The following is a 14,743-nucleotide window of genomic DNA, read 5'->3' as shown; positions in this document are numbered from 1 at the left end:
ATTCTGGGTTGATAACTGACACTTTTTGGCAAATGTTTGTTCTTCTGTTTTCAGAGTAACCCTGATCTTTGCCTTTTCCATCCCAGCATTAACTGACTTCTGTTTTAATATCCTAAGTCCAAACAATCCACAAAGTTTGGGCCAGGTCTGTCATATGGCACTAATGCTATTTTGCATATTTTGTTTCTTTCTTTCTGAAACTGACCTTTTGACCTCAAAGCAATAGCCTTCTTCCTTAATGCAAATGCAAGCCATCCCAACATCTGGATGATGAAAGGCTTGTTTAACTAATGATATTGTGCAGAAAGCAATAATTTATTCTTTCATTTACTGACCTTGAACTTCAACCTTTCAATTCCAAAATCAATTCACTTCCTTACACCAGATGCAAGCCATCCACAATGTTTGGAAACTGTAGGTGTTGGAGAATTTATTGTGCAGAAACAAATTTTTTTCTTTCAGTCTGATTTTATGCTTTTGTGTCACAAATTGAAAGGGTTCTTCCTAAAGTTACCCCAAGTTCAAGCCATCCACAACATTTTCTAACTGTAGATGGTGGACAACTAAATTTATTGAGCAAAAACCAAATTGGTAACAGACAGATGGATGAATAGATGTTACAGCATAATATGGTCTGTCTCATGACAGGCAAATAAATTTACATGAAGCACATTAATATCAACCAATGGACCACCAATTAAGTAAACAAATAATGGAGTATTACAAGGCAAACACAAACAGCTGTTATTTAAATACCTTTCTGCAAAAAAAGTGTTGAAAGGCTTAAGATGTACAGCATATACTCTAACAGAATCTCAATATAATGCAGTACTTACCGACTACAATCCAAGTTGTCACACACAAGTAGTTTACCACCATCTCCACACACCATGCAAAACACCTATTGCAAAAGTAAACAATCTTCAATGCATTTCAAATGATTCTACCAAATGGATAGTGAATTCATTACACATTCAACACTTCTCTACAGAAAGATTTTTGGCAAACCACCTACCTTATATACCTGCTTTTAAGTCAACTCATACTGCAAACAAAAAAGATCCTGATCTGCCATAGCTTAATGCACTTGCAGATCAGGGTCTGTCTTGTTCATTCTACTGATCACTCCTAACAAACTGCACAGACACAAATCTGTTGGTGCGTTATGTGATGGCAGATTGGTGACTGTAGTCTGTCAGATGGAGTCTCTTATAAGCAAGTATATACAGTATGTTACTTCAAAAGCATCACAAGACAAGACACAAAAGTGCAACATTCAGGTCATGAAGGTATGTGGCACAGACTATTTCAGCTAAAGTTGAAATTTTTTAGAATCTGATTACGCTATACTGCACAGCCACCATATAAATACCTTTGCATGCATTAAAATCATTGCTGAAGTATGTGTAGATCTTTTTGAAGAGCCAAACCAAGAGCTACATACAGGAAAAAATGTATACCTCCCCATGCACTGGTAATGATTAGGCCTGATGTCTGCTTCTCTAGACCGAGTTTACTGCCTGGTGTCACTGTAAAACTCTACAGCAATCAATTATTTTCATCTACTATGTTTGAAGATGACAATAAAGGCACAGATCGATCAACAATCAGACATAAAACTAAACTGGTGTAAAAGTTTATAACAATTAATATCTTATTTAAGATTAGTAAAGGTGACTACAACACTACATTTACTCTATTTACATGACTTATCACCCCTTCTCCAACATATGCAGAGACTCCAACTCAAAGTATCCCAAGGTCCAGCTCACTGACTTTTTACACTACTAAATGCTAGTATTCTAGTGTAGCAGTCTTAATTTACATGCTATATACTTTACAAATATTTATACTATGCCTTGTTTCCATGGAAACAAATTTTCTGTAACCGAATGCAAACAAATTGTAAGTAACAAAAGGCACCTCTAAGCAACTTGCTTGACGTGTATAAAACCAGTTTGAAATATCTTGAATAATTGGAGTTATGCTAAAAAAAACAAACAATGCTTTATGAATGGAAAAACATAAAAATAGGTGATAGCTGGGCAAAGTGATAGTAATATCTCTCTCTTGTTAATGTATTTGCTGGCCTATAAGTCAATGTGGCATACAAGTCAAATCTGCTAATTTTGTAAATTTTCTATCTTCCATCACACAAGTCAATGCCGAGTACAAGATGAGGCCAGATCAATAACTTGGATTCATCTTCATTAGCAAAATATGGTTCCATGAACATTAATGGTGACTGTATCTGGTTCCAGATTACTGACAATCAGGAAATTTCATCATCAATGTTAACATGCTTTTTCAAGTTTTGTTTTGACGAGTCCCTGTTGTTGTTTATGGATTTAATGCCATTTATCAATATAAGATAGGCTATATTTAGTAGCCAGTATAACTGCTGGAGGAAAAACATGCAAAAACCCAGTAAGAACCACCGATCCATGGGAGGCACTGCTGATGCTTTTGCCAAAGAAAATAGTTATAAAATAGTAAATGGAAAAAGCAGCCATATTGGTCTGCAGATTTGCTTCCTTTGTAGAAATTATTAATGTTTTCAAAAAATAATACTTTCCTGGCAAGTATGATCAAATTATATCAAATGATTTTAAAGAAACAAGTCACTTAAGGATTTCTGTAAGCAACAGCAGCTACATTAGATGGCAGATTGGCATTTTTTGTATGTATCTTAAGGCCTCTATGCCAGAGTTCTTTTAAAAAATGGTCAAAATATTTCAAGTGGATTTTGAGAAGATGTTCAAAGTTTTTGTCAAAAATATATTTGCAACTGAGGCCATATTGGAAGGCAGTAAGGGTCACCTGTGCCAACTTCTATATGCCATAAACCCCTCAATCAAATTTGGTAAATTTCTTTAGTAGTTTTATGGGAAATCATTCCAGGTTTGGCCAGTTCCAATAATGGCAGCCATATCAGATTATGATTAGCACCCTTTGTACAAATATAGCAAAGTGTGACAGGCAATGCCTGCCAGATAAAACACACACATGCGAAACTTAGGACCACACCACAAGTTCACTTCACTAAACTGAAAACCATTTAACAAAGCAAGCAAATATTTCTTTTCTCACTTAATAAGAAGATCAACAAAAATGTTGATTGCCACTGCTGCCAAACAATAAATGGATTGGATTTCTAAGGACATGTTGCATGACATAAAGCAAGATGGCCAGGGTCTTAATGAGCCCAAGATCACAGCACTGCTAAAAGATTTAACCAAAACCTTAACAAAACTGTTGATGATGTTGACAACAGAAAAGTGACTGTTTGGTCTCGCTTTGACAGATATGAACACTAATGCAAACAGAAGAACATAAAGAGGCAGGATAAAAGTCTCGACACTTTAATCCACTGACAGAATAATACTTACACTGCATCCATCATCTCCTATGGCCATGAGGCTCTCTAGAAGCACCTCCTGTAAAACATCCAAAAGAAAAGTAAAGTTTAAAATCAGTCAAAACTTGTAATTTTATTTAAAAGTTAGTTTCTCTAAAATGTTATGGCTATGTGAAATGTACCCCAACCACTTCAATGTAAATAGCATTGCTCAATTCTCTCACTTTTCCCTAAGTGGGCCAATATGTAGGGGGGGCTGGGGGGGGTAAACTAGTTTTAATTATGCAATACTTACCTGCCACTACTGCTCAGCTCATCTATTTTCATGCCAAAAATATACCATCCATATGATGTGAATACACCCTCCCAGAGGGGCCCCGAGTGGCCAAGTGGTCTAAAGCGCTATCCGTTACGGATCACTGCCATCTCACCTCTGTCTGCATGGGTTCGAGTCTAGGATTCGGCCAATGTGGGTATGTGAGAAAGCTTGTCTGTAGCTTCTCGTGGGTCAGTGGTTCTTCCCGGGGTTTTCCTGGGTTCTTCCTCCACCATTAATACTGGCCGCCGTGCATAGCCTATCGTGTGCTGAAAATGGCGTCAAACCCCATAACAACAACATCCTCCCAGAGTGGAGAAAAAGTCAGTATGACCCTTTGACCTATTGCACACCACTCTATCACATGGTCATGCACAGAAGGTAGATGTACCTATACGTCATCTTTTCACAAATGACAATTGTGCAAGATATTATAGTGGGGTGGGAGGACGATATTCAGCAATAGCAACAGGTAAGTACAGTGAGACCTCGCTATAACACACCCCACGATAACGCAAATTTGGATATAACACGATTGTAACGTGGCCCCCTAAATTTCATATATTCATTCACACATGAATTTTGTTTCTTCAAAGTACGTGAAATAGTGTATAAAAAATGTATTATCATTTTCAGGAAGAGATTGTGCATGACTTTGAATATAACACAATGGTGGTATGGTTCCTGAAATTTTAAATACATGTACGTGTATTGTATTTTTCTTGTACCCAGAAAAATATTTTTTCAAGTACATGAAGTAGTGCATAAAAAAATGTATTATCATTTTGGGGAAGAGATTGTGTAGGAATTCAAATATAATACGATCGTGGCATGGTTCCTTAAATTTTAAATACATGTACGTGTATTTTTCTCGTACATGAACCTGGAAAAATATATTTTTTAAAGTACAAAAAATGGTGTGTAAAATTTTTATTATCATTACCCAGTAGCTTAAAGAGATAAGGAGTCTCGACATAGAGGGAGGAACAGAGCACCCTCTACACTGTCAAACAATATTTTGGCCTTGTAAAAACCTCTCCGAAATTTCCTCCATCGTAGGTGAATAAGGGAGAAGTAAGAGGTCTGGTTGAGGTGGTATCCCAGAGATCAACCAGGAAAAGATCTATTGGACTGTGTGTCGGATGATTTGGGGCACAAGTGTGTGTTGTAGGGGTAACAAATGGTAAGTCTTGTTCACCAACTTATCAAAGGACCAAACCTTCTCTACTTCCTCATCCACCTGAGATGAGGGAGTGGGCCTGAGAGAAGGTGTCATTGCCACAGCTTCTGTCTCAAACTCATTGGAGTCAACAAGGATGGAGAGAGCATCATCATCCTCATAGTCAAGGACACTCTGAGTTTGAGATGGAGGGGCATAGGAGTACCATGTGTCACAACCCCTGCTTGATCAGGAGGTGTGGAGGGGAGACAAGAATGTCTAACTACCCTCAATGGTGTAATACCTGTAGCCTTCGAAAAGGAAACCACATAGTGAGGTGATGATGGGACACGAGCCACAGCATCACTTTAATTTGGTACAGCAAGGTTCAGTAATCCATAGAGACATAATGGACCAAGGTCCATGAGGTGGAAGGCACCACATCCCATAAGGGTTCATAAGTATAATTGGGTGGGGGTACAGAAACAGTCCCCATCCCTAGCCTCAATCCCGTGGATGGATTGTAAATCCTGTACAGGGTGAGATTGTGGAGGGGGGAGAGGGATAACCTCATTCCTGTCCCTGTCCCCGTACCATGAGGTCAATGAGTGATAGTTGGAGAAGACTTCATCTTCACTCTGTGCATCATGGGTATGATGTGTTGTTTCTCAAATGGAAGGGGCCAACACACTGCCAGAGGCACAATATGTATTGCAGTCCTCAAACTCCCTGATGAGAGGGAGCAACTTGCTATTGTGGTACTCAACCTCCCTAAAGGGAGAGTGCAACCAATGGTTACGGTGCTCAACCTCCTTAGTGGGAGGGTGCAACCCACTATTGCAGTGCTCTACCTACTCCATGGGAAGGCACAACTCGCCATCGCTGTGCTCTGCCTCCCTAATGGGAGGGCACAACCTGTGGTCACAGTGCTCTACTTTCCCAATAGGAAGGAGCAACCCGCCACCTGAAGCATGAATGCTGTTAGGGACACGAGAACTTCCTGTCCTCTCCCTACCAGGGGATGTTGAACGGCTTCTCGAGCGTTGAGACCCTCCTGCTGGAGGGGCTTCAACAGCCTTTGAAGATGTTTGTCCTAACATGTGAGATCTAGAAGAAAATCCAGAAAAATCAGATGAAGAGGGAATGTTCTTCCGTTTTTTTCTTGGATAGGTATGCCTGGAATCTACTAGATTCCAGATGCTGGAAGACAATATATCACAAATGGTGCAACAGTTTTTTCAAGTACACCTGGAGCACTTGCTGCAGTCTGTGTGTATCCCATGAGGCCTGTTTATGGCCACACTGCCCCACAACTGTTTTGCTGTTTTACATTTGTATGACTATAATAAAACAGTAAGACTAGTCAACCAATGGTCTGTGGACTTCACTTTAGCATGTACTGAGATGTAATTTTTGTTGGATAAGAAAACATCAAATGGCATCTAAAATCGTCTTAAAATGCACATGATATTTTGTTACGGCAACGGACTTAATAAGGATAACTAATTAACAATAATATTTAAAGGATTGGTCTGTGAAGTCCTTTGTCAATTTGTTAATAAACACCAGCAGATATTGTAACGCCAATAAAAGAGCTTATGCTCATGGGTGCCCGCAGGATTTTTTGCAATGGGGGGGAAGGGTCAGTCACGGCCTGGAGAGTTAGTATAGTAAGAAGTCTGAAACTAAAGCTAATATTTACTAAGCATTTTGAACTGAATCTTGTGACATATTTTCAGCTTCATCTGCATCACTGAACTTGTCGGAATATATATATATATATATATATATATATATATATATATATATTTGCTGTATGATTTGGGATGGGTCATGTGACCCCCTTGACCTATGCTGCAGGTGCCCATGCTTATGCATCAATCTTTGTATTTTCTCACCAACAATTATTCATTTTTGTAAAAACAAAATGGCAATACTTTCAATCATTTTGCAAATGTCAATCTTCTTAGTAGAAACTTTATGTCCGATAATTTAATGGATTTTTTTCGAAAAATATGTGATATGTACAAAAAAATTATGATACATTTAAATAATTATTTTCATAACTGAATTGTGTGTGAAAAATTAAAGGGTACAAAAAAATATATGAAATACGGTAATAAATAATCCATATACCAGAATGACATTAAGTATTTTCATCAATTTCCTTAATAGTTAATGACACTGCTTCAAAATTTTGTGTACTAGATAATAGTAATCAAATTTGTATATTCCAAACAATGGCTTGGAACTAAGTACCAAAAGGTCTGCAAAAAATACCACCATCCTCAAAATATACATATGAACAACCAAACACAAACAGGACAAATTGTATCCATCTTGCTCTGAGTTTACACAGATCAATCAGTTCCTTATATTTAATGTCATTTAATTTTTGCACATAGGGAGCATGTACTTCATTTGGTCATACATCTGCATGATATGACAGTTAGTTTATTATTCTTATGTTGCCATGCCAACTAGAGATCTACACACACTTAATTATGTTGTATGGGGATTTTCTGATGTTTCTTATGAGCATTAATCTGTTGATTGTTTCTGAATTTAATATGATCCTCCTCTGTGTACAAATATTATTCTGTGCTGAGAACTCCCTTTCATTGTCTGCTGTCTGAAACACATATGCATAACTAGTTTGAACAAGTTACTGTTCTTTATGGTTGTGCAATTTTCAACATCTCACAGGTATGACCCCATGGGTATTCTCTCTTGGATATCTCTGTTCCAAAAAGAAAAGTTTTCACTAATATGAACTCTGCCAAAGTTTCACTTCCTTGAATCAGTGTTTTGCTGCCTCTTATGCCAGATTTTTTTCTCTTCCATAATGCTGCATTAGGGTTTTCAATCCAACATTCCCATAGTCTGCTTGTTCAGGCATGGGTATCTAGAATAAACATAATTGGCATCCTGTCCATCCCACATGTACATCGGACTCGCACTCAACATCAATTTTGGGCTCAAAATCACACACTGGTGTTTCCAGTGACATTTTCCCAATGTCCAACAGACCGATATACATGAAATTCATTGTCATCATACCTATCACCAGCCAGTATTTGCCGCCTGAAAACGTAGTATGAAGACAAACTGTGATGTGATTCAACCATTTTGGTTTCCTGTGTGGCCCTTATTGGAAACATGCATTTGTAAAACTTCCAAGTTGAAATTTAGGCTAAAACTCCATAAAATGCTTGTTCCAGGGCCAATGAACCAATCAAATTTAGTTGAACAGCCATTCATGTCGAACCGAAGTATCCAGACAGGTATGACAGGTAAATTGTAAGCAATGATACAAGCACCTTTGCATCCAACACATACATTGCACTTGCACTCTACATCAATTTCGGGCTCAAAATCACACTGGTATTTCCAGTGACATTTTCCCAGTGTCCAACAGACTGATATACATGAAATTCATTGTTATCATAGCTATCACCAGCCAGCATTTGCTGACTGAAAACGTCGTCTGAAAATAACCCTGCTGTGATTCAGCCATTTTGGTTTCCTGTGTGGCCCTTTTTCGAAACACACATTTGTAAAACTGCATGATGAAAATAATGTTAAAACTACCATAAAATGCTTATTCCAGGCCCAATGAACCAATCAAATTTAGTTTAACAGACATTCATCTCAAACTGAAGTATCCAGCTATTTTAATGTTAGCCTACCTGAATCTGGATGTCGCATCAACCACTGCAAGACAGCTACTGGCAGCTCAAATTACATCACAAAATGCACTTTTAAAGTTAAAAGTTCAATAATTATTGCATAATGCACAAAGCACGTTTTATATCCACGATGTTGACGTAATTTGTGAAACGTGTATCACTGCTTTAAAAGTACGTGAATTCATACAAATTAGGTGCACTCAGGTGTACTGGCATTATTTTCTGACCCAATGTTTCATTCATGTTAGACCACTAGGAGAGGGTTAGATGCGATTTTAAATATATATTCTTTATTTTTCTTTCCGACAACCCCATCAGCGATTTCTCATTTTGTTAACACAACCCCGCAACAAAAGTGATTTTCCTAACCAACCTTCCACTGTCAGAATCAAAATAATTTGAAACACAACCTTTTACAGAAGTGTTTTTGAAGTGCCATCCCCAGGGAGATATGTATTACTGGAACAGCCCTAAAGAGGTGTGTTTCTCTATCCCACCAGTATCAAAAAACATTGTTAAAAAATGTTTCAGTGAACTTGATACCAAGAAAGTTACAGGACTTGATCAGATTGGTCCACCACTCGTTAAAAGGTCTGCCTCAGTTATTACTGATAGCATAACCTTCATAATCAATTTAAGTACTGCATCCTCATCTGTCCCCAAAATACGAAAACTGCAAAAGTAATGCCTATTCACAAATCCGGTTCTAAGGATGATGCTGATAACTACTTGCCAATCGCAATACTACCAAACTTGTCAAAATTGATTGAAAACATGTCCATGTCTCTTTCGTTTCATATTTAACCAAACACTTGCTGTTACGCCGTAATCAGACATGCTTTAAACAGAAACATTCATGTGAGACTGCCTTGATCTCCCTAACTGATAAATGGCTTCAAACACTTGATCAAGGTAGAATAATAAGATCTGTATTTTTAGATTTCAGGAAAGCTTTTGACATGGTGAAACAAAAAATCCTTTAAAAAAAACTGAAAATTTACCAATGTGATGAAAACCCAATTTGATGGCTTATTTCATACTTAAGTGAGAGAACACAACATGTTTATATAAATAATGTTCTGTCTGAACCTGGAATAATTAGATATGGAGTACCACAAGGCTCAATTCTAGGTCCATTACCGTTTATATTATTAATGCCCTACCACTTTTACTAAGGGACTCAATATAATCTAAAGAGCTCCATGCAGATGATACAACACTGTCAGACATCCAACACAAAGCACGAACTGGAAATTTCTTTACAGGATGCCCTAAACAAACTGGGCAACTGGTGGACATGCAATGCCAACAATTTTGCTAATTTTATTTATTGCACTGGCACATTCAGTCACTGATTAAATATCTCTTGCCATTATTTATTCATTTATTCATGCAACAGTGCATTATATATAAATTATGTATTATACAGTGTGACCCCACTATAGCGCACTCCGTTATAATACGAATTTGACTATAATGCGGTCGTGGCGTGGCTCCTGAAATTTCATATACATGTATTTTTCTTGTGCAGAAAAAAAATAAATTAGAAAGTACGAAAAAAACGTAAAAAGTTGCTTATCATTTTGGGGAAGAGATTGCGTATGAATAATACAAGACGATCATGGCTTGGCTCCCAAAATTTTATATGTATTTTTCTCGTACACAAAAAAGTATTTTTCACATTCGTGAACAAGTATTTTTTTTCTTCTTAAAAGTAAGAAAAAGAAAAAAAACGCATAAAAAGTTTATTCTGGGATCGCGTAGGTATTCGTCAATGTCGCAAACTTGGATTGTTTTTCCTTACTGGCTGCAAAACATACCATGTGGCTTTTTTATTTGTTGGCGACATTGTTGGCTGTTTAAACTTTTATATACAACCACTGGTTTGGAGTGCAGAAATTCAGAGGCCTCATGAAAGGAAGCCACAAACTGGATATAAAATGCACTGAAATTTATCTATTGTTACATATTCTTTGTCCATACTGACAAACCATCTAAACAGTGAATTGTTATATTATAATCCGCTTATCCTGACATCTAGCATGAGTTCTGTATGTTGTGAAATATCCGCTTTTTTGTTGCTGACATTTCTGGTAACGGAGATCAACCGGACAAGGCATTGTCTCGTAATATATCTTTCATCGTATTTTCGGCCGCTCTCTAATAATTAAAATGTTTACAAGGACTGACATTTGTATGTGGATGGTAAGTAAAATTCCTCTTCATTTCACTCAGAATTAAATTCTTCAGAACACTCACGTTTTCTGTAATAATCCCTGTCATCAGAACACCTGCGTCTCTATTGTTCGTTTACCCTCTGTTAATTTTCAGATGCATGCGTGGAAGGCAGCATCATGCTGCTATCACAAATGTAAAAGAAAATAAAAAAATACATCTCACTTATTGGTTTATTCAGTAGGCATGGAGGGACAGTGACTAGAATAGTCTAAACAACGGCCAATTCCTTTTTAAAAATGTACCCAGATAAAATAGTTTGCTGAAATTTCAAAGAAAACAGATTACCTTTGAAGCACCGACTGTTATGAAAACGTGCTCAGCAAATGGAAAAAATACCAGTCTCAATCATGCAATACAATTATTTGATGTTGCCGCCACAACACGAAATGGGCATTCATTTCATTCTCCAAAGCTGTCCTTTAGCGGTGACTTCAATAGTGCATGCAGCCTTCATCAAAGAAAGCCGACTACAGTCTTTCAATAACAGCAAAGAACTTTTCTTCAAAGGAAGTCAGTACCAAACTTAAATAAAAGTGATGGAATCTGATGGATTTTTGCATTTTCCAACGTGATTGGAACACGATAACTGTGCTGTGAATGTTTCCTTTTTGTAGGGAAAAAGTTTATGGCTTAAAACGCAAACTAACTTTTACAGAACGTACTTTAAAGTAAATGTGCTTTGTCATTCGTTACGTGATTGTGCTATGTTTTTCCACTGAATTCAGACCAATATGACCTGTTACAAAAGTAATGAATATTTTAAAGCTGTGTGTGCATATTTTCGATGGAATCACGTGTGTTGTAGATTCAATGTATATGATAAGGTTCCTGGGTGAGTACACGGTGTTGATACTCTATTCATGCTATACATTAGGCATTTATATATAAACAGGATTCACGTATATGTACCAATTCATGGAATTCATGGTTCTCTAAATAAAGTAAACTATTATATTATGTCTTCTCTGTTTTCACTACAGGTGTATTTTCATTTAATATGCATCAATTCAAGATGGTAACTGTACAGACGAAGCACGTATTTTACCGCCCACCCACCCCCACATTTTGGGGGGGGGGGGCACTTTTTCTTCAGCTAACTGACTTGGTTGCATATAACACGGTTCGGTATATAACGCGGTTGGGTTATATGACTCCCAACTACCATGTAATAGCGGGGTCACACTGTACTACGTGCTTTTTGTAAATATGTCAAATCTATGAAATTCTGTTTTGTTCTGGTTCCCATGCTTTTCTAAATATAAATTTCCAGGTCTTTTTCAGTTTTTTTTCCAGGATTAAATTAATTTTTTCAAGGTTAACATATGACCATTACTGAATGGAATTAAAGAACATTTTGGATTATAAAATGATGCATTTTCCAAATGTGAAGATGTTTCTCTTTCAAGACTCTCCAAAACATATATGTCAGAAAAGATAATCATATACAAAACCACAAAATGAGTCACATGAAATAAGTTTGACTATAATCCTATAAATTGGCATTTAAAGATACTTCAATGTACAGAATACAAATCCTAACTTTACTTTGCTGACCTGCATTATGTTGCTACGTGAAAACAACACAATGAACATAAATTATTTTGTTTCCTTTCAAACCTTTAATTCTAAAGAATTCTAGAGCAATATATGTGCATGATATACAAAGTAAACATTTCCTATCACAGTATGAAAAAAAAACCAATAAATGCAAAGTATTAGAATCTTATCTTGTAACGAAAAAAGTTTAATCCTGAATTTATGGGTGCCAATAAATCTCAAACAGGATTTTTCAACCAACCTAAACTCCTTAAGATGATTTGGTTAAAAATTCCATCATTTAAAGACATTTACAAAATGGTTGATTTAAATTTTGACAAAAGGCCTTAAAAATTATATATTGTTGTATAAACAAGGACTGAATTTTCTGTAAAATCAACTTGTCTTCTTGTAGTTCAATAAACCAGTCCCAAAGCCTGTATCAATACATGGGCTCTTATCATTTCTTAATATATAATAAAAGGGACAACAATTTCCCATTTCACCTGCGTTCTTTTTATGATCTGAAAACAATGCTTCAAGCTACATGTCACTGTAATAGTTTTGCACCAAAGTTCAGCTCAGAGATTCGAAATTTTTCTAATCTGGGTTCCCTCCAAATATTCTAACCAGATTTTTTACATTTGGAAATTTAGGATTGAGTGTGGGTTCAGAGCAATTACATATTTTAAAAAAAATGGAATCTGCCGCCACCGTAAGATAGCTTACCGGGTGGCCTAGCAAATTTAAACTTTGTTATATCGACTTATACCTGCATGAAATCGATAGGAAAATTATTTATTTTCTCAAAAATGGCAAGTATTATAATCGTTATGTCTTTAATCCACTGACAGAGAAGACGAAACTCTGAATTGATGAAACCTGACCCGATACTCACCATTTGCATTAATAGTCACATGACTTCACAATTCTCAAACAATGACAATAAGTTTGCCAACCCATCCGCAATGTGGCTATGATTTAACGCCACCATGTTGGCCTCCTGTGATGCAAGAATGGTTTTCATACCTTCCAGATAAAAAAAATATACAAATATCAAACTGTCTGTGAAACAAAAGGTCTACCAGACAAATATACTCCACTGAGCATTTGGATCGTCTCAACAAATTTATTTATGGCAAGCACCCAAATGATCCATACTGCAACCGCCCAATATTCTGGTTAGAACTCGATAAATTTAACTCACAATCAGTTATGACTCAGTTAGGTAACTGTTTCATGCGTCAAGTTGTGGAGGAAAATTCCCAGATTTTCCCCAACTTTCATCAATATTTGCAAAATTCAAGGACTTTTCAGTCGGAAAATAATTATCCTTTCTCTAAACTATTTCCCAATTTCCTGGTAGCATGGAAACCCTATTATCAATTCTTCACCTACTGAATCAATGGGTATATCCATATGGCAAAAGTATTGATACATTGATGAATCTTCTCATCTTACCCCTAATTTGTGTCATGAACTGTATTTTAAAATGATTTCTTATTTAAACTTGAGAATTTTAAGATGTTGATTTTAGATTTTTGGGCACTATCTGCTATTACTGAAAATAAAATGAGCAATTTTTCAAGGTTTGATTAAATAATTTTTATCACGATTGTCTTAACATCTCAAAATATGGGCTAATGCTTTGGTATTTTCTAGGGGGAAAAATGGGATCCACATATGACCCAAATTATAAGCAGGTTTATGAGCTATCAGCATGCAAGTTATCAAGGGAAAGATGTTACAGGTAATGCACTACTTCTATTAAATTCATGAACACAAAAGAATGGGCAAAATGTTGGTAAGTGAATAATGAACATTAAATAATTAGACAGAGTAAGGAATTCATAATTTCTTAAAAGTGTTTAGATAGGCATGACAGTAAAGAGCAGTATATTACCTTGCAATCCTTACAAAGACCACCTTTAAAAAGAGGATGACCAGAAGGTAATAGTTTCTCTGATGAGCCACAGGCCATACAAAATTCTGTTCCAAAGGAAAAGAAAATATCAACTTGAAATAACACCTCTGAAATAAATTTATGAAAAATTATCTGTTGTACTCTTGGCATTGGTAACCAGTTAATTCATACCTCTGAGTTGTTTATTCATTAACCCCCAAGGCACCTGACTTGGCGATTTTTATTGATGGGGTTATTTGCAATAAATTATTTATTATTTGTCTTGTATTCCTTTAACTATGCTGAAATTTGTAATAGGTCTTCTCAATAAAATTATGTACATAATGGTATAAAATTTATACATCAGAAATAAAACTCAGCATAATAGTAAAAATATGATTTAAGTACCAATTTGCTTCCCATGTCATTTATAATCCATTAAAATCCGTTATGAACTCACAATGGATATTCATACTCTCTACACATGAAATCATTTTATCTTATGTAGACAGAAATTCCACTTGCCATGTCTCTTGCAATGTTT

The 14,743-nt window shown here is 36.3% G+C and overlaps 1 protein-coding gene across 1 annotated transcript in view; it reads right to left on the bottom strand.

The window, feature by feature from the left end:
* Positions 1-14,743, bottom strand: part of LOC149805350 (DNA (cytosine-5)-methyltransferase 3B-like) — a 189,504-nt gene that overhangs the window by 117,671 nt on the left and 57,090 nt on the right. The window contains exons 9-11 of the mRNA XM_089949549.1: positions 14,200-14,285; positions 3,390-3,437; positions 837-901 (exon numbers count right to left, since the gene is read on the bottom strand). Coding sequence (XP_089805675.1) covers positions 837-901; positions 3,390-3,437; positions 14,200-14,285 — 199 coding nt within the window. The remainder of the gene's footprint in view (positions 1-836; positions 902-3,389; positions 3,438-14,199; positions 14,286-14,743) is intronic.

The sequence above is a fragment of the Sinohyriopsis cumingii genome, chromosome 2 (assembly GCF_028554795.1).
Source record: "Sinohyriopsis cumingii isolate HCF-2022 chromosome 2, ASM2855479v2, whole genome shotgun sequence".
Taxonomy (NCBI): domain Eukaryota; kingdom Metazoa; phylum Mollusca; class Bivalvia; order Unionida; family Unionidae; genus Sinohyriopsis; species Sinohyriopsis cumingii.
This window is presented reverse-complemented; position numbering and strand designations above follow the sequence as displayed.